We start from the raw sequence: 26,012 nt of genomic DNA, 5'->3' as shown, positions 1-26,012 counted from the left end.
CTGTCTTTCTCTTTGCTTCCATAGTGCATACAGAATTCTCTAAATATTGAGCTGACCCAGGGGAATTCTGTTAGTGGCAGCCAAGAAATACCTTTGCCCATCCTCCACCCAGCAGCACTGGTTGGTCCTGGTAGTGCTTTCTGCCACCGTGGATGACACAGGCTTGGTCTGAATGGAAGCCCCAGTGGTATAACATAAATGAAACAGACCAGAATAGCACTAAAGGGGATCCTAAAACAAAACTGTTTTTAGAACCACAGCTTGAAAATTAGGCCAAGAACAAGTGCCAAGATCAAGAAGAGTGTTGCTGTTGTTCTGTCTCCAAGTCATGTCCGATTCTTTGTAATACCACAGACTGTGGCACACCAGGCTTCCTGTCCCTCACCATCTCCCGAAGTTTGCCCAAGTTCATGTCTATTGAACCCACTCACCCCAGTCATCCACCCCCAATGCTTTCCAGCTGCCATCAGTCTCCTGATAAAAAAAAATCAGAGTTCACCTGAATTACAGCCAAACTCTAGGTGTTGTGACATGCAAGGGATCTCTTAATATAGTCTTAATATAGTCCAAACGGACACATCCATACCTACTGGAGACAGATTCCTCAACTCTTAGAGTGATCCAGATCTGTAGACATTATTTACTAGAGACTCTATCTTGTGCTTATTTCTTCCACAAATCAACACCAGAGAATCAATATTACTCATTACGAGAGAGAACTAGTAGACAGCTTTGAGACAGTGAAGCTTTGAATAAAAGAAGCTTACCATGCCATGAATATCAAGTTGTTGTTGTTCAGTCACTAAGTCATGTCTGACTCTTTGCAACTCCATGAACTGCAGCACGCCAGGCTCCTCTGTCTTCCACTATCTCCCGGAGTTTGCTCAAATTCACACCCATTGAGTCGGTGATGCCATCTAACCATATCATCCTCTGCTCCCACTTCTTTTGCCTTCAATCTTTCCCAGCATGAGGGTCTTTTTCAATGAGTTGACTCTCTGCATCAGGTGGCCAAATTATTGAAGCTTGAGCTTCAGCATCAGTCCTTCCAATGAGTATTCAGAGTTGATTTCCTTTAGAATTGGGTGACCACCAGCTAAAATAAAATATTTGAACAGGATCCAGAGTTTCCTAACATAATATCCAAAATGTCCAGGATGTAATAAAATATTGCTCTTGTCATATCAAGAATCAGAAAGAGAACCTTGAATGAGAAATAACAATCAACTGATACCAAGACAGGTCAGATGTTGGAAGTGTCTGAAAAGAAATTTAAAACATCCATCACAAGCAACCTAGATGTCTATCAGCAGATAAATGGGTAAGAAAGCTGTGGTACATATACACAATGGAGTATTACTCAGCCATTAAAATGAATACATTTGAATCAGTTCTAATGAGGTGGATGAAACTGGAGCTGATTATACAGAGTGAAGTAAGCCAGAAAGAAAAACACCAATACAGTATACTAACGCATATATATGGAATTTAGAAAGATGGTAATGATAAACCTGTATGCGAGACAGCAAAAGAGACACAGATGTATAGAACAGTCTTTTGGACTCTGTGGGAGAGGGAGAGGGTGGGATGATTTGGGAGAATGGCATTGAAACATGCATAATATCATATAAGAAATGAATCGCCAGTCTAGGTTCGATGCAGGATACAGGATGCTTGGGGCTGGTGTGCTGGGATGACCCAGAGAGATGGTATAGGGAGGGAGGTGGGAGGGGGGTTCAGGATGGGGAATACATGTACACCCGTGGCGGATTCATGTTGAAGTATGGCAAAACCAATACAATATTGTAAAGTAAAAAAAAAAATTATAATAAAATAAAATCTGAAAAAAACACATCCATCACAATGTGCTTTGATTAGCAATTATAAATTATATCAAAACAAATGAAAATAATAGAAAATTTAAGTAAAGAAGTAGAAGTTATAAATAAAGAGCCCGGTAGAAATCACAGAACTAAAAAATAAATAAAATAATTGTCAAAAAGATTCAATAGTAGACTGGAGACAACAGAGAAGAAAATCAGTGAACTTGAGGACAGACTAATAGAATTTACTCAATTTGAGCAATAGAGAGAAAACAAACAAAAATATAAACAGAGACTCTGAGACTTATGGATTAGTAACAGAATATCTAACATTTTTATTTTTGGAGCCCAAGAGAAGGAAAAGGGAGTATTGTTGAAAAGTAGTCAAAGAAATAATGGCTAAAGAATCCCCAAATTTTTAATCCATCTTAACAAAGACATAAGAATCCTACAGATTCAAGAATGTGAACAAAACTCAAATAGGTTATACCTAAAGAAATTCACACTAAGAGACATGGATTATTAAACTCCTGAAATTAAAGGGAAAAAAAGTCTTAAAATCTGTCAGAGAAAAATGATACATTATGATAAAGGAACATCAAATCATATGACAGATGACCATGGATTTGTCTCCTGAAGCCACAGTGCCCAGACAGATGTGACACAATGGTTTGCAAGTGTTGGAAGTAAACAACTGTCAATCATGAATTATTCTGTATCTGACAAGACTATCCTTCAGGAATTAGGGGGAAATAAAGACATTTCTAGACAAGAGAAAACTAAGGAAATGTTTTTGGTAGTAAATCTACCCTTAAACAATGGCTAAGGGAAGTTCTCCAAACAGAAAGAAAATGATAACAGAAGAAAGTTTGGAATTTCAGAACTGAGGCAACAAGTGAATGGGTAGGAATGAATTATACCAATATCCAACAAGTTTGGGAGAGGACCCTACCCTTTAGATGAGAAGTGCAATCTCAGTGTGTGACTTCAGTATGGTGAGACCTTAAGCAGAGAGACTGGCATGCACTTCTGACTAAGAACACTGGATAATAAATGGGTATTCTTTAAACTGCTGAGTTTGAATTAATTTATGACAGTGGCTGAAAATAAATACAGCGTTGCTTGCTCATTTAAGTTTTACATACTGCATCTGAAGCACTTCAAAAAGAATGATTTTATTGAAGTATAGTTAATTTATAATATTGTGTTGTTTCTGCTGTACTGCAGAGTAATTCGGAGAAGGAAATGGCAACCCACTCCAGTGTTCTTGCCTGGAAGATCCCAGGGACAGGGGAGCCGGTGGGCTGCCATCTATGGGGTCCCACAGAGTCGGACACGACTTAAGCGACTAAGCAGCAGCAGCAGCAGCAGCAGAGTGATTCAGTTATACATACACACACACACACACACACACACACACACACATATACATATGTTATTTTTCATATTCTTTTCCATTATGGTTTAAATGCTTATTAAAAAACAACTAGTAAACTTAATGATTGATATGTGTTTCACATAGTAATTTCTGATTTTTCATGTAACTTGTGGTTATATTTATGACTTCTTTATCTCAGAAACTATTTTTAATTAATTTTATTGGACTGTAGTTATTTTACAGTGTTGTGTTAGTTCCCTGCTGTATAGCAAAGTGAACCAGTCATATGTATACATATACCCACTCTTTCAGATTTCAACTTTTGAATGTAGAAATAAGAAGCTTTAAACATACAGTTGAACAATATTTTCTCTATAGATTCTTTTTTGTTATTTAAAAGCATCCAACCGCTTTAAAGAAAATAAATATTAATTTATACATATTTTTCTATATTTTGAGTTCCTTATTATTTTGCATTTGAATTTTTAACCCATCTTAATACTATTTTTGCTTTATTGACTATGCCAAAGCCTTTGACTGTGTGTATCACAATAAACTGTGGAAAATTCTGAAAGAGATGCAAATACCAGACCACCTGACCTGCCTCTTGAGAAACCTGTATGCAGGTCAGGAAGCAACAGTTAGAACTGGACATGGAACAACGACTGGTTCCAAATAGGAAAAGGAGTATGTCAAGGCTGTATATTGTCACCTGCTTATTTAAGTTATATGCAGAGTACATCATGAGAAACGTTGGGCTGGAAGAAGCACAAGCTAGAATCAAGATTGCCGGGAGAAATATCAATAACTTCAGATACACAAATGACACCACCCTTATGGCAGAAAGTGAAGAGGAACTAAAAAGCCTCTTGATGAAAGTGAAAGAGGAGAGTGAAAAAGTTGGCTTAAAGCTCAACATTCAGAAAACGAAGATCATGGCATCTGGTCCCATCACTTCATGGGAAATAGATGGGGAAACAGTGGAAACAGTGTCAGACTTTTTTTTTTTTGGCTCCAAAATCACTGCAGATGGTGATTGCAGCCATGAAATTAAAAGATGCTTACTCCTTGGAAGGAAAATTATGACCAACCTAGATAGCATATTTAAAAGCAGAGACATTACTAGTCAAAGCTATGGTTTTCCCAGTAGTCACATATGGATGTGAGAGTTGGACTGTGAAGAAAGCTGAGCACCGAAGAATGGATGCGTTTGAACTGTGGTATTGGAGAAGACTCTTGAGAGTCCCTTGGACTGCAATGAGATCCAACCAGTCCATTCTAAAAGAGATCAGTCCTGGGTGTTCATTGAAGGACTGATGTTGAAGCTGAAACTCCAATACTTTGGCCACCTCATGCAAAGAGTTGACTCATTGGAAAAGACCCTGATGTTGGGAAGGATTGGGGGCAGAAGGAGAAGGGGATGACAAAGAATGATATGGCTGGATGGCATCACCGACTCGATGGACATGAGTTTGGGTAAACTCCAGGAGTTGGTGATGGACAGGGAGGCCTGGCATGCTGAGACTCATGGGATCGCAAAGAGTCGGACATGACTGAGCAACTGAACTGAACCGAACTGAATACCATCCGTGTGTTTGTTCACCTACAACAAAGCAATTGACAATGCCATTTTTAGCACATTTTCCTCACTCCATTGAATTAAAAAAATTTACTTTTTATTATGCATAGTAGGATAACTTGTTCTGCCTTGAAAGTAGTCCCCAGTGTAGAATTCTTTTAAATAAGCATGAGTAAATTTCCCTGCATATAATCAAAACACAGTTCAAACCTTTATTTCAGTCTTTTGAGGAATATCAAATTTGAATTATATTTCTAACACCAAGAAGTATGATGTAAAATTCTTTTCAAATATCATCTTTACCTAAAATCTCACACTAGAATTTCCTCACTGCATTTCATCACCATGCTGCTTTCATTTCCATTCTTCCTCTAGCTGACATGATGATCAAGCATATCTCAAAAGTCTCTCAAAAGACTTCTCTCCTGACCTCTCATGCTCCACTGACCTCCAGTCCCCATGAGCTACTGACCTTTATCTGACAGACCAGGATTGACTACAGGGGTGTAAAGTGGCTCCTTCTGTGCCATGAAAAAGTGGAGAACACAACCTATAATATGAAAGCTTCTGTTTCCTATCTTAAAATTTTCTCACAGGACTAAACCCTTCCTAAAAATACAGTAAATAAAATTTTCAATCTCATTAATCTTAATATAATTCAGTGCAGTCAATTTTATTTCACAATTGTCTTTTTTTGTAGCTGTACAAACATACTTTAATTATTTAACTTTATAATCACTTGTACACATCTACAGAAAAACTTGGGCTTCCCAGATGGCACAGTGATCAGAAATCTGCCTGCCAATGCATGAGACACAAGCGATACAGGTTTGATCCCTGGGTCAGGAAGGTCCTCTGGAGTAGGAAACTGCAATCCACTCCAATATTCTTGCCTGGAAAATTCCATGGACAGAGGAGCCTGGTGGACCACAGTCCATGGGGTCACAAAGAGTTGGACTGGACTGAACAACTGAGCACAGAGAAACTCATCCCACTTTTCTTATTAATAACTATTTTTGTACATTTATTATTACTGAAAAAAAATTTTAGTAAAAATCTCTTATTGATATTTAGATTAAAGTAACTCCAAATCTATATCTTGTTTGGGAAATTGACAACAGCTTTCCTGTTCCAGATCATGGCATCTTTATTTATTTATTTGTTAAACTACTTTCTGTTCAACTCCTATTCTTTCCTTTAGACTGTACAAATGGCTGGTAGAGTTTATTGCTTTGATATTTTGTACATTTATTGCTCTTCTAAGTAAGTTGTTTTCTAGACCAGACTTAGTGACTTAGTCTGCCAGAGACAAGTGACGCTGCCTTATTAGCTGGAGAGGAAAGTATTTAATGGTTTGATCTACATTGTTGAATTACAACTTCTGTAATTTTTTTTAAAGCACCATTCCATATTTGGTTACTCTGCAGTGAAGTAACCACTTTATGCTGCCGAGGACACCGTCCGCTGCTCCAAGAGCTAGGCATGTGATTAAAAAAGAATCCTCTGTGGTCTCTTAGCTATTGTTCCTCTTGTCCTGAGTGTCTGGGATGCTAGTTTGATACATTTATTTCTAACTAAACCCTTTCTTCTCAACTTCATACGGTAACTTTTGATTCACAACTATTTCAAGCTGATCTACAGTGTAATAATTTCCCACAAGTGAGAGGAATATAGATATATGTAGTTTTGAAGTAATATCAGTACAAGAGCATAGGACAGACTGCCCAGATTCAAATATAATTTTCAACAAAGTTGTCTTTCTATAAGGTGCTTTCAAAATAATAAAACATTGATTTGATCCATGTAGACTTAGGGGGTAATATGTCAATGAAAGGCAAACACTATGTTCTGATTTAGCACATGAGAAGTCAATGAGGAAAAGGCCTTGCCCTAAAGGATAGGATATGAAATGGGCAGGGAGGATTGACATGGTCTGAATTCTAAACACATACCCTAGCTGCTAATTTGGCATCATCAGCTTTAATGTTTTTGTGACACCCTGTGTTACATCTCTGACAGTCCTAAGATCCAAATTGAGAGTCATTTCACTGAAACCTGTCCACAGAAACCATTAAATGGTCATATTCTCCTTTAGTTTTCTTCATGCTTTTCTTGGTTTGTTTTAAAATTTAACTTATTTTGAATAACTGATACACGTTCACAGCAAAAATTTGGAACAAAGAATCATTATAGTAGAAAATTTATCATCTATTTCCCCAACCCAAACACAGAGTTATCAAGTATACCTCTGAGAAGGCAGTCATTGTTAGCCCTTTCTGGTTATCTTTCCAGAAATATTCTAAATATATGCAAGTAAAAAATCATCTATTCCATCTAGTATCTGAATATCTGTCTATTATTAACATTAAGTCATAATCAGTTCAGTCCAGTTCAGTCGCTCAGTTGTGTCTGACTCTTTGCAGCAGACCCCATGGACTGCAGCACGCCAGGCCGCCCTAGCATTGTATGTTATAGATATTTTCATTTTTCTAATTAATCATTTATCTTTAATGTGTTTTCATATCTGAACCTAAATATCTGCTTCATTTTTAAAATAGCCACTTAGTTGTCTGATAATGAGAGACAGTCATGTTGTTTTCTTTGTTTTTTTAAACAATGATGCAATGAATAACTTCATAAATCCATTAATTTATACATCTTCAAGATATATGAAGGATAAATTGTTAGAGGTAGAATTGCTAGGTCAAAGACTTCATATTTGAAATCTTGGTTATTAGTGCCAAATTTTCCTCCATTTGCAACTCATCATCAATGTATGAGAGTTTATTATTAACACTTCTTGAGATTTGCTTATTCTACAAGTAAAATTGATTGCCTCAAAATTTCCTCCTATATTAATTAGAGTGGATCCAACTGCTGTAACAAATTCATGAATGTATGATGGCTTCAAATACAGAAGTTTGTATCTCACTAGATAACAACAGGCAGTTGATGTTGATGATTAGTAACTCCTCTAGGTGGCGATGCAGGGACTCAGGCTCCCATATTTCAACATGTCTCCTTCCATCTTTAAATGAAAACGAACACCTCAATTTTTCAAGAAGAGACGTCAGGAAAGGTGGACAATTGTGATCTGGAAGACTAAATGAAGAAGGTTAGTGAGATTTGCAAGAGTGTCCACTGCTACAATCAACCTTGTGACTGTAAGTAATCTTTATCATGTCTCTCCTTCACAAGCCATTCTTAATTCCCCCCATTCTATGAATTTAGTCTAGATTATTTTTCTGATTTGATTATAGAGGCTACCATCCCATAAATGTCTGCATTCTTATTTACTCTCCACTTGTTGGATTATGATTGTTTTAGCATCTGTTGTCAGTTATTACCATACATAGAAGTACTAAAAGACTGTCCAGTAAAATTCATGGGTTGCAAATATATTCCTCCTTGCCCTTACTGGGTGTGAGCAACCTGCCTTCTATCACAATTAAGATTAGTTTCTTCATTCTGTACATTAACTCCTTTGTTTACCTCTTGGTCCACTGGCAAGCGATGGCAATCATAGTCAAATTTTATTAAAATCTTACTGTGTCATTTTGCAGAAGCATTTCTCTTCCAGGAATCAGGACATCTAAATTGGGAGAACCCAAGTTTATAGGAACAGTTAGCATTAATTCCACAACTAAGTTTCATAGTAAGAGGAGTCACTCAGTCTTGGTTTACATCCTTAGTTTGAGACTGATATCACATCTTAGAGGACAGTGTCCTCCAGTCAACACTGTTCAATCATTCTTTTGGGTAGATACATCTTTATAATGGGCCATGTTGCCCAATGCTTTTACCCCTTTTTTCTTAAATGGGTTCTGTGATCTGAGGCAATATTGTGGCTGAGTATTATGCCAATAAATATGATGTATCATGAATCCTTGGATGGTAATAATATTGGAGGCACTGTGGGCAAAAATAGTGAACCCATATGCGAAATACATACCAAATCTAGGAAGGAAAAATCACTTACCTACCAAGGTGAAAGGTTTTGATATAGTTAGTCTGCTGCCAATTAACTTGATCTTCCCAACGAATGATGCTATATTAAAAGTTCAGTGTCATTCTCTATTTTTGGTATGTTTGGACTCAGCTATGCCATTAACTAGATCACCCTTGTTGCGAAGAAGTCTATTAGTGAATGCATGTATATCTTTCTTCCCTGCTGTTATGGCCATGCTATTCATGGGCTCATTGCACAATCACTGCTGTGGCCAAGGAGAGAAGCAAGAGGATGTCTATAAGGTAAGTTGTTCTAGTCACTTTCAAGAATGATATTTGATGTAGGTGATTTCTGGTAAGACTTTATATGAAACACATTAAGTCTTAACAGAAAAAATAACATAATAAAAAAATAAATAACATTTGTTATCTTTCATAGAGATCCACTTATATACCTCTTTCACATTCCTCTGTCCTAGATCTACTAGGCTCATTCCTTTTAGAAGTTTGATCACTCAGATGAACTATTCCCCACTGCCCAAGAGTGAGTATCTATACCTCAGGCCACATCTCCCGATATTCTAAGGTGGTAATCAACTCCTGGAGAGCCATCATCAAGTGAGTAGCAGCAATCTACTTTCAAATAACGTCACCGTGCAATCCAACCCTTTTGGGAACTGAGTCAGAATTCTTTCTTCCTCCACTAGTTGTTTAAGCATAATTGTCATGATGTAGGTTCAGGGAGAAATGATAACTCAGTAGAAGTAGGTAACGTGTGGGAGTTTAGACTGTTCATTCATTAATGTACCTTAGTGAAGTGAAGTTGCTCAGTTGTGTCTGACTTTTCGTGACCCCATGGACTGCAGCCTACCAGGCTCCTCCGTCCATGGGATTTTCCAGGCAAGAGTACTGGAGTGGGGTGCCATTGCCTTCTCCAAATGTACCTTGAATCTATTCAAATCTGGTTCCATATATATCACTCTAATTATACAATGGATTGTGGTTGTGTATGCCCAAACCTAAGACTCTATGACTCTTATAACATCCAGCATCAAGTCACATAATGATTTAATATTCTAAGTGCTTAAGGGAAGAAGATGCACATTTGGTCTTATCTCTAGAGGATATGAGTTCATGCAAACCTACTGTAACAGAAGTTTTCCAGTGGTCAAATTTTGGAACATGTGGTGTGATAGAAATGGTCAAAATTTTGAGCTAGGACTTTCACTTTAGGCCATAATAGAGTAATTAGTAACAGACATCACCTGCTGATGTTAACAACTAGAAAACAGGAAAAATATATAAGGTGACTGTTTTCAAATATTGGACAACAAATCCTATCGGATTGTGATTTCTGAAAAAGGGACATAAGCAAGAGGAACATTATGATTCATTTGGATTTCTGCCTGAAGTATGTTTTCAAGCATGGCACACAAGAGGAAGTCTCAGGCGGAACAGAATGAATTTGATGAGTTGAAGAGAAAGTGATTTGAGTTTGGGAACGCTAAGAAGGATAAACTTTGAAAGGCAGATATCAGAGAAAAGCAAAAGCTGAAGAGCTCCAGAAATCTACATAGTGTCCCTTTGAGTCTATAGCTTAATATCAAATGGAAATTCATTAACCACAAAGGAACTTCATGCTCTTTCTGGTTAAAACTTCTATTCCACTCAGTGTGTGTCCTCTAAGAACTCTTCAGATTACAGCTACTGGATTACTCTTTTCTAGACCTTGTAGTTTCACCCTATGAATTATTACCAAGTCCAATATCAAGGATCTTACTGCCTACGCTGTCTTCTAGGAATTTAATGGTTTCAGAACTTTAATCTGTTTTGAATTAATTTTTGAGTATGATGTAAAATAGTGGTTCAGTGTAATTTTTTTTTCATATAGTTGTTCAGTGTTTGCAACACTTTGTTGTAGAGACTGTGATTTTTTTAGTGTATATGTTTGGCTTCCTTTGTAAATTAATTGACCCGTAGAAGCCTGGGTTTAATTTGGGGTTCTCTGTTCTGTTTCATTAATCTGTGTGTCTATTTTTATCCCAGTATCATACTATTCTGATTACTATAAAATTAGTCAAGAAAACTATACTACAAACACAGTTTTAAAAAATATATCTATTTATTTCTTTGGCCACCTTGGGTCTCTGTTGTGTCATGCAGGATATTTGTTGCAGCTTATGGACACTCTAGTTCTGACCCATGGGATCAGCAGTGTGGCATGAAGGTTTAGTTGCTCTGAAACATGTGGGATCTTAGTTCCCTGACCAGGGATTGAACCCAAGTCCTCTGAATTGAAAGCCAGATTCTTAACCACTGAACCATCAGGGAAATCCCCACAAATATATCAATAGTTTTAAAATATAGTTTGAAGTTAGGAATATGTGATGCCTGTAGCTTTGTTTCTTAAGATTGCTTTCACTATTTGGGGGTCTTTTGTGGTTCTATACATATTTTAGAATTACTTCTTCTATAAGTATGAAAAGTGCCATTTAAAATTTTGATAGGGAATTGCACTGAATCAGATAGGTTGCTTTGGGTAGTATGGACCTTTTAACAATATTAGTTCTTCCAATCCATGAACATAGAATATCTTTCCATTTATTTGTGTCTTCTTCAATTTCTTTTATTAATATTTTATTATTTTCAGTGTATGGGTCGACCATCTCCTTGGTTAAATTAATTCCTAGGTTATTTTATTCTTTTGGATGGAAGTATAAATGAGATTGATTTATTTCTCTTTCTAATTTGTCATTAGTATATAGAAATGCATAGATTTCTGTATATTGGTTTTGCAACCTGCAACTTTACTGAATTCATTTGTTAGTTCTAATTGCTTTTTGGCAGGTTCCTTAGGATTTTCTATATATAATACCATGTGACATGCAAATTAGCAATGATTTTATTTCTCCCTTTTCAATTTGAATGCTTTTATTTATTTCTATTGACTAATTGCTCTGGCTATGACTTCCAATACTATGCCAAATAAAGGTGGTGAGAGTACAAATCTTTGCCTATTCCCGATTTTAGAGGAAAAGCACTAAACTTTTTGCCATTGAGTATAAAGTTAACTGTGGGCTTGTCAGAAACGGTCTTTATTATCTTGAGACACATTCCCTCTCCACCGACTTTGTTTAGCATTTTTATCAAAAATGGGTGTTGAATTTTGTCAAATGTTTTTTCTAACTTCTAGTAAAATGATCATACTTTTGTATTTTGTTTGGTTAGCATGGTATACCACATGGATTGATTTGCAGATGTTGAAATTTGCATTCCTGAAATATATACTGCTTATCATGGTGTATGATCCTTTTAACGCATTGTTGAATTTGGTTTGCTAATATTCTTTTGAGAAGTTTTGGATCTATGCTTACCAGGGATGTTGCCCTGTAATTTTATTTTCTTGTGTTGTCCTTGTCTGGTTTTGGCATCAGTGTAATAGTGGCCTCATAAAATGTTTAGGAATTGTTCTCTCTTCTATTTTTTGGAAGAGTTTGAATAGAATTGATACAGATTCTTCCTTGAATGCTTAGTGAAATTCATCAGTGGAAACATCTGGTCCTGGAGTTTTTCTGTTCGGTTCAGTTCAGTCTCTTAGTCATGTCTGACTCTTTGTGACCCCACGGACTGCAGCATGCCAGGCCTCCCTGTCCATCAACAGATCCCAGAATTCATTCAAACTCATGCCCATTGAGTCAGTGATGCCATCCAACCATCTCATCCTCTGTCCTCCCCTTCTCCTCCCGCCCTCAATCTTCCCCATCAGTGTCTTTTCAAATGAGTCAGCTCTTCACATCAGGTGGCCAAAGTATTGGAGTTTCAGCTTCAGCATCAGTCCTTCCAATGAATTTGTAGGACTGATTTCCTTTAGGATGGACTGGTTGGATCTCCTTGCAGTTCAAGGAACTCTCAAGACTCTTCTCCAACACCACAGTTCAGAAGAATCAATTCTTCAGTGCTCAGCTTTTTTTTATAGTCCAACTCTCACATCCATACATGACTACTGGAAAAACCATAGCATTGACTAGATAGATAGACCTTTGTTGGCAAAGCACATCTCTGCTTTTTAGTATGCTGTCTAGGTTGGTCATAACTTTTCCAAGGAGTAAGTGTCTTTTAATTTTATGGTTGCAGTCACCATCTGCAGTGATTTTGGAGCCCCCCAAAATAAAGTCTGCCAATGTTTCCACTGTTTCCCCATCTATTTGCCATGAAGTGATGGGACTGGATGCCATGATCTTCGTTTTCTGAATGTTGAGCTTTAAGCCAACTTTTTCACTCTCCTCTTTCACTTTCACCAAGAGGCTCTTTAGTTCTTCTTCACTTTCTGCCTTAAGGGTGGTGTCTTCTGTATATCTGAGGTTATTGATATTTCTCCTGGAAATCTTGATTCCAGCTTGTGCTTCATCCAGCCCAGTGTTTCTCATGATGTACTCTGCATATAAGTTAAATAAGCACAATGACAATATACAGCCTTGAAGTATTCCTTTTCCTATTTGGAACCAGTCTGTTGTTCCATGTCCAGTTCTAACCATTGCTTCCTGATCTGCATACAGGTTTCTCAAGAGGCAGGTCAGGTACTCTGGTATTCCCATCTCTTGAAAAATTTTCCAGTTTATTGTGATCCACACAGTCAAGACTTTGGCATAGTCAACAAAGCAGAAGTAGATGTTTTTCTGGAACTCTCTTGCTTTTTCGATGATCCAGCAGATGTTGGCAATTTGATCTCCAGTTCCTCTGCCTTTTCTAAAACCAGCTTGAACATCTGGAAGTTCATGGTTCACGTACTGTTGAAGCTTGGCTTGGAGAATTTTGAGCATTACTTGACTAGCATGTGAGATGAGTGCAATTGTGCGGTAGTTTGAGCAATCTTTGGCATTGCCTTTCTTTGGGAATTACCTTTCTTTGGCATTGCCATTTTCTTTGGTATTGCTTTTCTTTTTTTTTGTTGGGAGGTTTTAAATTACTGAACTAATCTATTTATTACTAATTGTTTTTTCAGATTTTCAGTTCTTTCATGATTCAGACTTGGAAGGTTGTACATTTCTAGAAATTTATCCATTTTTGTATATTGTGAGATTCATTGGCATAAAATTATAGTATTCTCTTATCATCCTGTATGTTCATGGTATTAGTCATAACATCTCCTCTTTCTTTTCTGATTTTATTTATTTGAGGCCTCTCTCTTTTTCTCTATGAGCTTTATTATTTCAAAGAAGTAGCTTTTAGTTTCATTGCTCTTTCTATTTTCTTTTAGTATCTATTTCCGTTATTTCTGCTCTGGTCCTTGCTATTTCCTTCCTTCTAGCAACTTTAAGCTTTGTTTATTCTTCTTTTCCTAGTTCCTTGAGGTATACAGTTAGGTTGTTTATTTAGATTTTTCTTGTTTCGTGAGGTATGCAGTAAAAATGACTGTCAACTTTCTTCTTAAAACTGTTTCTACTGTATCCTATACATTTTGGTATACTTTATTTCCAGTTTCATTTTTTGAAAGTTTTAAAAATTTCATTTTTTATTTCCTTATTGGTCCATTGGCTGTTTACTAGCATATTATTTAATCTCCACATATATGTGTTTTTTTTCCAGTTTTCTTCTTGTAATTGATTTCTAGTTTTATACCATTGTGACCAGCAAAAATGATTCATTTCTAGCTGCTTTGTAGTTTCTCTCTGTTTCTTTCTTCTCTTGTTTTTGTCAATTTTGATTCACGACTTTCTTTAGTAGTATGCTTAAATTCATTTCTCTTTATCTTTTGTGTATTTACTATAAGTTCTTGCTTTATGGTTACTATGAAGCTTATATATAACAACTTACATTTGTAATAGCTTGTAGAAATTTGATAAAAACTTAAATCTGAATGTATTCTGAAGCTCTATCTTTTTATCCCCCTCATGTTTTATGTTTTCAATGTGACATTTTACATCTTTTCATCTCTTGTTTCTCAACTAATTATTGTAGTTAGTAACTTTTTTTACTACTTTTATCTTTTAATTTTTTTGCTTTAGGAGTGATGAATCAACGACTTTTACTGTATATTTGCCTTTACCATTGAGCCTTACACTTGTGAGTTTACACTTGTTTTCTTGTTACTAGTTAGCATCCATTGTTTTTAGTTTAAAGAAGGCCATATATATGAGGCCTTATATATATATATGTGAGAATTTATATATATGTGTGTATATATATATGCTTGCTGCTGCATATATATATATATATATATTTTTTTTTTTTTTTTTTTTGGTAAGGCCAGTTTAGTTCTGATGAATCCTTTAGGTTTCCTTGTCTGGAAAACTCTTTATCACTCTTTCAATCCTGAATTACAGTGGCCAGGTAGAGTATTCTTGGTTGAAATTTTTTTTTTCATTCAATATTTTGAATAATTTTTCCCTTCTAGAAAGTTAGTGCTAAAAAATCTGATTGTCTTATGGGGACTACCTTTTGTGTAATTTCTTTTTCTTGCTGCTTCTGTGATTTTCTCCTTGTCTTTAACTTTTAACACTTTAATTATATGTGTTCTGAAATGGATCTCTTCCCAACCCAGGGATTGAACCCAGGCCTCTCGTATTGCAGATGGATTCTTTACCAGCTGAGCCACCAGGTAAGCCCACAGATCTCTTAAAATTGATTTATTTAAACTACCAGCTTCCTGGATCTGGACGTCCACTTTTTTTCTCCAGGTTAAAGAAAATTTTAGCTATTTTTTCTTCAAATAAAGCTTCTGTCCCGTTTTCTCTTTCTTCTCCTCCAGGAGTCCTAGAGGCAAATATTAGTGCCTGAGATTGTCCCGTAAGTTCATTAAGCTGCCTTCACTGTTTTCCTCTTTTTTTCTCCTTTTGCTTCTCTGATTAGGGCAGTTGCTATTTCCTTTCTCCCAGTTCACTGATTCTTTCTGCTGTTTCATCTGTTCTGCTGCTGAACCTCTTGTATGCATTTTTCAGCTTAGTTATTGTATTTCAGATCTGTGTGTTCTGTTTAATTTTCTTATACATATATTTTTATCTTTTTGTTGAAGTTATTACTATATTCATCTATTTTACTCCCAAGTTTGGGAGTATCTTTTCTTTTAAATGTATTTTAAGACGTGAGAGTGTCCTTCCATCTTTCTTATAGGATTTTTTTTTTTTTTAAGTGAGCATCATCTTTTTTAATGACATTTTTTTCCTTGTTCTTTCACTTGGAACACATACCTCTATTTCTTCATTTTGGTTGACTTTCTGTATTGATTTCTATGCATCAGCTGAAATAGCCACTTCTTCCAGTCTTGAAGTGTTGGCCTTGTGTAGGACATGAACATTACAGCTATGTCGTCACTTCACATAGAAAAATCTGTTTATATTTATACTGGCTCTCAAACCCTTTTAAAATTGCATTTTGTTTAGTCAAGATTTTAGTTTTTTAAGGGTTATTTTGCTAATTTCTTTGGAGGGTCAATTCATAAAATCTACAAAATTCAAGCAAAATGTTTTATAACTATTTATAATGTTTATTCCAGTCTATATTGAACATGTTTGTTGGTCAGTCATGTCTGACTTTTTGTGACCCCATGGACTGTCGAGACTCCTCTATCCATGGGATTTTCCAGGCAAGAATACCAGAGTGGGTTGCCATTCCTTTCTCCAGGGGATCTTCCTGACCCATGGATCTAACACAAGTCTCCTTCATTGCAGGCAGATTCTTTACCATCTGAGCCACCAGGGAAGCCAATTTATATTAAAAACATTTAAAACAATTTCTGAAGTTATCTGTGACCTGTTTTCATTTTGTCTTTACAAATACATTTGATATAAAGCTTCATGGAAACTGGAGCTCTTTGTTGGCAGAAAGAGTGGAGTTCCAGGAAGCGAGAGAATAGGGCTCTCATGGGAGAGCAGGAGGGCTCCAGACATTTGGGGGTCTATGATTCTCAGGCCTCTGATGCACTTCCAAACATGAACTTATGCAAACATCAGGAACAGAAAAAAATGAAAAGAGTTTAGGGTACATTAATTTTGGTAAATTTGCCAAACTGGTCATTGGTACATTGGTTCCTCTGTAATATAGCTGTTAGTGGATTGGTTTCATCACATTAACCTGGATTCTTTCTGGACCACAGAAAGTAATCTATAGTCCCTCTGAAAGGTCTCCTTTACATTGCTTCCAAGGTAGATTCATGAATGGAAAAGCATGTCATGGCACTCTGCTTCTTGAATTCCTTCTGTTTTTCTTGTTAAGCTGATGAAAATCCAGGAAACTTCCAAAGGTACTATGATCAAAATTCACAGAGCATCAATTCAGTTCAGTTCAGTTCATTCGCTCAGTCGTGTCTGACTCTTTGCAACCCCATGAATCGCAGCATGCCAGGCCTCCCTGTCCATCACCAACTCCCGGAGTTCACTCACACTCACGTCCATCGAGTCCGTGATGCCATCCAGCCATCTCATCCTTGGTCGTCCTCTTCTTCTCCTGCCCCCAATCCCTCCTAGCATCAAAGTCTTCTCCAATGAGTCAACTCTTTGCATGAGGTGGCCAAAGTACTGGAGTTTCAGCTTTAGCATCATTCCTTCCAAAGAAATCCCAGGGCTGATCTCCTTCAGAATGGACTGGTTGGATGTCCTTGCAGTCCAAGAGACTCTCAAAAGTCTTCTCCAACACCACAGTTCAAAAGCATCAATTCTTCAGCGCTCAGCCTTCTTCACAGTCCAACTCTCACATCCATACATGACTACTGGAAAAACCATAGCCTTGACTAGATGGACCTTAGTCGGCAAAGTAATGTCTCTGTTTTGAATATGCTATCTAGGTTGGTCATAACTTTTCTTCCAAGGAGTAAGCGTCTTTTAATTTCATGGCTACAATCACCAACTGCAGTGATTTTGGAGCCCCCCAAAATAAAGTCTGACACTGTTTCCACTGTTTCCCCATCTATTTCCCATGAAGTGATGGGACTGGATGCCATGATCTTCGTTTTTTGAATGTTGAGCTTTAAGCCAACTTTTTCATTCTCCTCTTTCACTTTCATCAAGAGGCTTTTTAGCTCCTCTTCACTTTCTGCCTTAAGGGTGGTATCATCTGCATATCTGAGATTATTGATATTTCTCCCAGCAATCTTGATTCCAGCTTGTGCTTCTTCCAGTCCAGTGTTTCTCATGATGTACTCTGCATATAAGTTAAATAAGCAGGGTGACAATATACAGCCTTGACATACTCCTTTTCCTATTTGGAACCAGTCTGTTGTTCCATGTCCAGTTCTAACTGTTGCTTCCTGGCCTGCATACAGATTTCTCAAAAGGCAGGTTAGGTGGTCTGGTATTCCCATCTCTTTCAGAATTTTCCACAGTTTATTGTGATCCACGTAGTCAAAGGCTTTGGCATAGTCAATAATGCAGAAATAGATGTTTTTCTGGAACTCTCTTGCTTTTTCCATGATCCAGCAGATGTTGGCAATTTGATCCCTCATTCCTCTGCCTCTTCTAAAACTAGCTTGAACATCTGGAAGTTCACGGTTCACGTATTGCTGAAGCCTGGCTTGGAGAATTTTGAGCATTACTTGACTAGCATGTGAGATGAGTGCAATTGTGTGGTAGTTTGAGCATTCTTTGGCATTGACTTTCTTTGGGATTGGAGTGAAAACGGACCTTTTCTAGTCCTGTGGCCACTGCTGAGTTTTCCAAATTTGTTGGCATATTGAGTGCAGCACTTTCACAGGATCATCTTTCAGGATTTGAAACAGCTCAACTGGAATTCCATCACCTTCACTAGCTTTGTTTGTAGCGATGCTTTCTAAGGCCCACTTGACTTCTCATTCCAGGATGTCTGGCTCTAGATGAGTGATCACACCATCGTGATTATCCGGGTTGTGAAGATCCTTTTTGTACAGTTCTTCTGTGTATTCTTGCCATCTCTTCTTCACAGAGCATAGGTTACTTGAATCCCACCCTCTAGTCATACCAAACCACAGTCATACCATCCCTGACCCCTCAGCAGCAGTCTTGCCAAACTTCTGTGTCTGCACTCAAGTGTGGGTCTTTGCCTGGAATGATCACAGCCTATCTTCTAAGCCAACATTTCCTCTGAGAACTTAATCTTAAAAGCCTTTCTTTCAACCGCGTCATGACCTCTACACCATTAATTCCCCATCTCATCATCTTGAAAAATTATTATTTATGAATTAATTCACAAATAATCATCACCTCATAGGTCTGCATTGCCAACCCTTTCCAACAGAAGAGAAAATAACTGAACCAATAGGTATCATTATCAGCTTGTAGTTTTAAATGTCCTCTGAACCTTGAACACTGCAGTCTTGTCTTTAGTCAGTAGTATCTGACATTCTCCTTAGTGGCTGTTGCAAAAGCAACAGCTTTTGTCTCTTTTATTTTTCCCATGTGTTTCTCCCCTCCAATATGGGGACTCCTAGAAGGCAGGATCTATGTATTTTCATTTTTGGAACCCAGGACCTTAACTCTGGAGGTGTATAAAAATATTGGTAACTGATAGTAACCACCATCTAGGGTCTGCTGGCTTTTGGGGAAGGAAGACAAAAGCTACTAGAGATCAAACCACATAAAAGCGCCAGAGCTCAGACATAGGAGGACCCCTGACAATGTGCGCTAGGAAAGTAGGGCACTCAGGCATGTGGTACAGGACAGGATTTAGACATTTGGAAGAAGCTACAATGAGGAGTGGCCAGTCCCTCTTTCTCTATATCAAATCAAGATGTGTGACATACAACCCTGGACTCTCTGTCATTAACAATTTATGAAGTTCACAAAGTTGCATTCACTTTCTTCTTTCATCAATTTTTATTACATTCTGTTTTACATTCATGTTTCCACGTTTATGAGCCCACTGAGAAGACCAGGCTCTGAGATCTGAAATTATAGTTAAAATGGCAGTTCTTTGCAGGGGTACTCATGGGGTTCAGAGAGGGAAAATGCAGGGGATTCATGATCAAATATGGGTAATGAGCTTTCTCCTCTCTTTCTCTTCATAATGAGGTAAGCGTTAGGGATCTGAAACCACAATGATTCCGCCATCTGGACAGAAATGAGAAATAACAAGACTTTGTTAATGACCTCAGGAAAGATTAACTGACTACTATTATATTAAAATCAGTGTGTATGCACCTCGCCATAGACTGCAGTGCACAGTTACTAATTACATCTGTTTTCATGACAATGAGGCAAAACTATGTCTTTCAGAACTGAAATGGCTTATACATGGTCACTCTGTTAATAATCTGACTCTTACTTCAGATTCTGTAAAATCTGATTTTAAAGAGATAACTTTGTACAAAGAGAAAGGACTTTCTGTATGTCATGGAAAATTTTTATAATGGATTACCTAAGTGTTCATATAGGGGACTGTGAAGAAGGCTGAGCGCCGAAGAATCGATGGTTTTGAACTGTGATGTTGGAGAAGACTCTCGAGAGTCCCTTGGACTGCAAGGAGATCCAACCAGTCCATTCTGAAGGAGATCAGCCCTGGGATTTCTTTGGAAGGAATGATGCTAAAGCTGAAACTCCAGTACTTTGGACACCTCATGTGAAGAGTTGACTCATTGGAAAAGACTCTGATGCTGGGAGGGGTTGGGGGCAGGAGGAGAAAGGGACGACCGAGGATGAGATGGCTGGATGGCATCACGGACTCCATGGACATGAGTGTGAGTGAACTCCGGGAGTTGGTGATGGACAGGGAGGCTTGGCGTGTTGCCATTCATGGGGTCGCAAAGAGTTGGACATGACTGAACGACTGAACTGAACTGAGCGAACTGATGAGTAACTTCACAAAGATTTGGAAAAATTTAAGGATAATGGCTTAACAGTTTTACATTAAGGGGAAATAATATTCTGAGGAGAAATAATCCTAATTATATTAGTACTGACATTAAGGAGGTCATGGAAACTTTGATAATATACAATGAATGTTGTTTCCTGAATTGAATACAAAATAGGGTCCTGGATGGCCCTTCCGGACAAGATGATTATTACTTTCACAGTTAACCCCACTGACCAAGTGTAGATTCCAGTGGATGCTGAGCAAAGAAGATGATTTCTCCCTGAATTTTCACAAGGACGTAGTTCACAGCTTTTATCTTCCATTCCAAGGGAACAGAGGATGTACCATGAGAGAGGGTCCCTACAGTGACCTTCATCCATATCTATGACTGTTTCTAGATCCCTCCATCTACTCAAGTGGGATACACACTGCCTCATCCTAAGCTCCCTGCCTCCACAGGGTGATTCAGGTAAATACTTGGAATCAGACCAGGCCAGGCCAGCAGTGACTGCCCTGAGTAACTCAGCACAGATAAGGACAGTGCAGAAAACTCTAGAAAATGTAGAGAATGTTATCTGGCTTGGGGAAAGCAGCAGGCAGAAGCCCAAGCCACAGCCTTGCAGATAAAGTTGTAGCCAATCAGAAAAGGGATTTTAAACTGACCACATGTTGCCAGTTAAAAAGTCTCTGTGAAGAGGAGGCCTGTGAGAAGAGGATAATCCCCAGGTCTGAGGCAGCCTTCACTGCACAGCCCCAGAACAGGGCGGAGGGAACTTCCTCCTTAGGACAGGAGGGAGGGGAAGGGCCAGAAGCCTCTGTTTATTTCTAGAGACCCTGTGGTGGGCCTGAGGGAACTGAGACACCTTTGGAATCCCTCGCTGACTGTTCTTTGTTGCTCCACAACCCAGTTACTGGTCTGAGCTTGATGTTCCTATTTTATGCTTTCATCCTACCCTGGAACCCTCCTTATTCTGGAGCTACCCTGGTCCTGAGTGTACTAGAGCAGGTGGAAGCCCAGTGACAGATTTCCCAGTCTCAGGTGCCCTGGGGCTATGCACCTAATTCAGAATATTGAACTAACTCATTGCCTTCATGTGCAACTAAGGGAAATTCTTGTCATTGCCTTATCCCTATTTTTTTTTTTTACCTGGTAAACTCTTTATTTTCTGCTTTTAGATCATCTCCTCTCTTCTGAAAGAAGAACCTAAAATTCAGGAAAGACAGAGAAGGAGAGAGAAATTAGAGGGAGAGATACTTATTTTCTTATTCGTTGGTATATGCCAGACACTGTTCTAATTGCTCTATAACCATTTTATACTGTCCCTAGACATGGGCAAGAGAAGTCTGATAAATAAGATGTTTATTTAATAAAGCACATTAATACTTCTGCCACTGAGATTTGATTCTTAGGGTTGGCACAGCTCTCTAAACATCAACAGAATTCAAGCCCCAGGAAATGCTTCTTCACAATTTTGCTCTCTGTCCTCAAAACTGAAGTTGACAATATCTTAATGCTTTTAATGTTAGTGGACTATGCCTTTGCACAATCAGACTGTTCAGGAAGAATTTGAGCAGATGAAGATATTTTAAGAGAAAAGTCAACTTATCTTTCCAAATACTTTAACTCAAAAAGCATAAATGAAATATATTCTTTTCTTTTTTATAAGTGTGTTAGTTGCTCAGTCGTGTCTGACTCTTTGAGACCCCATGGACTGTGTAGCCCATCAGGCTCCTCTGTTCATAGAATTCTCCAGGCAAGAATACTGGAGTGGGTAGCCATTCCTTTCTCTAGGGGATCTTCCCAACCCAGGGATCAAACTCAGATCTCCTGCATTGCAGGTGAATTCTTTATCATCCAAGCTACCAAGGAAGCCCTAGAATCTTATGTAATGAAAAATCACTTGCCAGCAGGGCTGGCTGTCAATTTTTAAAAGTTTTGGCTGTGCCCCATGGCACTGTAGGATCCTAGTTCTCCAGATACTGAGCCCACACTTTCTGCAGTACAGGGCATAGTTTTAATCACTGGACTGCCAGGGAGGTTCTGATTGTCAAATTTTTTGGCTTGTTTTCTTGTTCCACATATTAACCTGATATTGCCAACAGTTACCCATGGCAGCTGAGGAACATTCTGTAATATTAAACAAGTCATATTACCTTTAAGTTTGTATATATGAAGGTCTAGATATAAAATGCATGAAACATGATTCACATTTTATAGAGAAGTCTTAGGCAAAAAGGTTCAGTATTTTGTTGACTCTCATAAAGCACATCAATGATAGAACTGCAGCTCAAAACCATTTCCTTCAAGAACTCTGTTCTTCCCACCCAAAACTTAAGGATCTTCAGGGTCTCTAAGACAATAAAAGTAAACATCTCGGTGACAATAATTTTCCCTCTCTGAAATATGATCCCCACTTATTTTCCCTTGTGGCTCAAACAGCAAAGAATAATCCTCTTGCAATGCAGGAGACCTGGGTTTGATTCCTGGGTCATGAGGATCCTCTGGAGAAGGGAATGGCAAATCACTTCAGTATTCTTGCCTGGAGAATGCCATAGACAGAGGATCCTGGCAGGCTATAGTCCATGGGGTCGCAAAGAGTGGAACACAACTCATTAATTAACACTTCCACTTTTATTTTCCCTTACCCCAAATTCCAAGAACAATAGGTATTAAATAAATATCACAGAAATATCTACTCTTGAAAATTTTTTTTCATTATTTAAACTCTTAAGGCATTCAATATTCAGATATTTTATAACTGAGAGAACATTTTCATCTCAATCCAGTGCAATTTGATTAGGACACTGTGCCAGGCATTAGAGTAAGAACCTTCAAAAAAAAAATGTCTACCCAGAAACAGATGAAGTTTTTCAGCTCCACTGCTGATTGGTCCCTTTTCTAGGGACTCTCCAATCCTGCCATACATGGGAGCTCCCATAGACTTTTATTCTGTGAAGTGAGTTCACCAGATCCACTGTGTTTGAGCTGTGTTGACTACCATTACTTCTTCCTTTGTTCTCTATTATGTCTGGGATAGTGGCTTTGCAGATTCCCAGAGACCTTTGGACAGCAGCTGTGATGGTGACCCTGGTTATGCTGAGCACCCCAGGGGCTGAGAGTGGAGACTTGCCAAGTAAGTGCAGGGCAGCTGCTCCCTGGAGCCACCACTCTGGGGAGCAGGCTCCGAGGGATCCTTGGGTTGGGCTGTGATCTTGGGATACTGTCTTTTATCACACAGTTCCTCCCTTTGGGAATGAGGGCTATGTTACATTCTCATTTCCACCCTCTAAGGACAAGGTGAGGACAATTCCCCTCCCACAGGTTTAACCCTGGGAACGTTGTAATGGGGAGGAGGAGACACAGTGAATATCTACTACAAGTGCCAGGACAAAGTGAGCATGGGTATTTTTTTTTAAGATGTGACTTTCTCCAAAGAAGGCACTGCAGAATCTGTCATCTCAGAGTCCCCCCAAGACCTCGTCTTGGAGAAGGAAATGGCAACCCACTCCAGTGTTCTTGCCTGGAGAATCCCAGGGACAGGGGAGCCTGGTGGGCTGCCATCTATGGGGCTGAACAGAGTTGGGCACGACTGAAGTGACTTAGCAGCAGCAGCAGCAAGACCTTGTCTGGACTTACTGCTGTGGGTTGGGGATGTGTAGGGCAGCCATGGTCTCTGCAGGCTCAGCATTTGAGGGGAAGACTGTATATTCCTGACTCTCAGTGGAGGGTTTGTGGAAGCAAACTTTTATTTCTTGAGCTGCCTGGGTGACCACAGACAGAATTTAAGTTTCACTGATTTGTAGTCAACTGGTGACTTGAGTGATATTCAGAAACTTGAGGATGGACAGGATTTAGGACAAAGGAGAACATAAGAAGAGAAATATATATATATATATATATATTTGATTATACATTAGCTCTAATCTAATTTGAAAGTCCATACTCTTTCTGTGAATAAACTGTCCTTTTTAGGACTGGGGGGTTGCTGGTCCTTTCAAACCACACAGGAGTCGGGTGCGGGTAGCAGAAACTCAAGAGTAAGCCAAGGCGTTGTAAGGACACTTTGCTGGGGACCAAGAGAATACACCTGTCAGGAGGAGGACAAGCTTGATTCTACAGGTCCTTTGCCATCGCTTGAACTCTCCTGCTCTCGTTTGTCTCTGAGGTTCCCAGGAGCTCCGGGTAAAACGGGATTTCATGTGAGAACCTTTAAGTACCGAGATGGATGCAAAATCAACCTGCCGCCCTGTTTACTTGATTCTGAGCTTCTAGGGATCACAGGTCCTAGGGCTCCCTCAATGACAGGCCTTCTCACATCCTGGGAGCCCTCAGAGGGGGCGGGAGGCCTGGGGAGGAACCGCTGGAGGACCTGGGTTCGCAGCGGGAGGCGCAGGGCCGGGCAGGGAACAGGGGCTGAGCGGCGGCGGGTTTCCGGTTTCGGGACCCCGCTGGCGGCGGCCGGCACCTCCCCATCTGGCCGAGGGGCCGCCGCGTGGGGCTGTGGGGCTGAGCCTGACCGAGCGGCTGTCTCCCCGCAGAGGATTTCGTGTACCAGTTTATAGGCCAGTGTTACTTCACCAACGGGACGGAGCGTGTGCGGGGTGTGACCAGATACATCTACAACCAGGAGGAGTTCGTGCGCTTCGACAGCGACTGGGGCGAGCACCGGGCGGTGACCCCGCTGGGGCGGCCGACCGCCGAGTACTTCAACAGCCAGAAGGACTTCCTGGAGCAGACGCGGGCCGCGGTGGACACGGTGTGCAGACACAACTACCAGAACGAACTCATCACATCCTTGCAGCGGCGAGGTGAGTGCCGGCCGCCCTCCGCGGGGCCGCCCTCCACCCGCCAGGACTCCGCGCGGGGAGGGGGCTGAGTCCTCCGGGGCGGGGTCCCCAGACCCACGGATGGGACAGAGAGGCGCTGAGGGACAGGGGCCCGAGGGCACAGCGTGAGGGTGGGGGTGGGCACCCGGGAGCCTTCCCTGCAGAGGCGGCCGGCCTGCCCGGTGTGGGTCACCTCTCGAAGGCCCCGCCCTGCGCTGTTGTTTCCACTCATTCTGCACCTCCCCCCCGGTGCCTTTGGCGTATTTGCTTCCTGGAGGCCTGACAGCGCAGCCTGGTGGCCTTAGGGTTACTTCCGGGTGCTCTTAGGGCAACTTGAACTCGTGGTGATGTATTACAGTCACGAAATAATACATGTTCTCTTTTTGGTTTAAAATTATTATTCACCGTAATCCTGGTTTCTCAAATGGACATCGCTATATCACTGGGCCTGGACTTCTTTCAGCCAAGGGGCTGTGCTAATTATCCCTGTGTGCCTAGTCTGACACCCTGGCGGGTAGTATGAACTCCATAAAACTTTGTTAAATTAATGAATAAATGTACTCGGTTGCCCATCCACTTAGGCTCAAGAGAAACAGAAAGGTAAATAGGGCCTTAAAATGACTTTATCAATTATTCTTTACTATTTTGCTCATTGCTTTAAAGTAAATTCTTATTGACTTGAATGGATTTAGAATTTGTG

The 26,012-nt window shown here is 39.4% G+C and overlaps 1 protein-coding gene across 3 annotated transcripts in view; it reads left to right on the top strand.

Moving 5' to 3' along the window:
- Positions 1-26,012, top strand: part of LOC102180664 (boLa class II histocompatibility antigen, DQB*0101 beta chain) — a 62,663-nt gene that overhangs the window by 31,467 nt on the left and 5,184 nt on the right. Inside the window, exons 1-2 of one of the 3 annotated variants that reach the window (XM_018038928.1) lie at positions 23,438-23,619; positions 25,025-25,294. The exons of 1 other annotated variant lie outside the window; for it this stretch is intronic. In XM_018038928.1, coding sequence (XP_017894417.1) covers positions 23,511-23,619; positions 25,025-25,294 — 379 coding nt within the window. In that variant the 5' untranslated portion in view covers positions 23,438-23,510. Of the gene's footprint in view, positions 1-23,437; positions 23,620-25,024; positions 25,295-26,012 lie in introns of those variants that run through there. One more of the 3 variants, XM_018038926.1, reaches the window with a different exon arrangement.

The sequence above is a fragment of the Capra hircus genome, chromosome 23 (assembly GCF_001704415.2).
Source record: "Capra hircus breed San Clemente chromosome 23, ASM170441v1, whole genome shotgun sequence".
NCBI classification, from domain to species: domain Eukaryota; kingdom Metazoa; phylum Chordata; class Mammalia; order Artiodactyla; family Bovidae; genus Capra; species Capra hircus.
The sequence above is the reverse complement of the archived record's forward strand: the minus strand, read 5'-3'. Positions and strand labels throughout refer to the sequence as shown.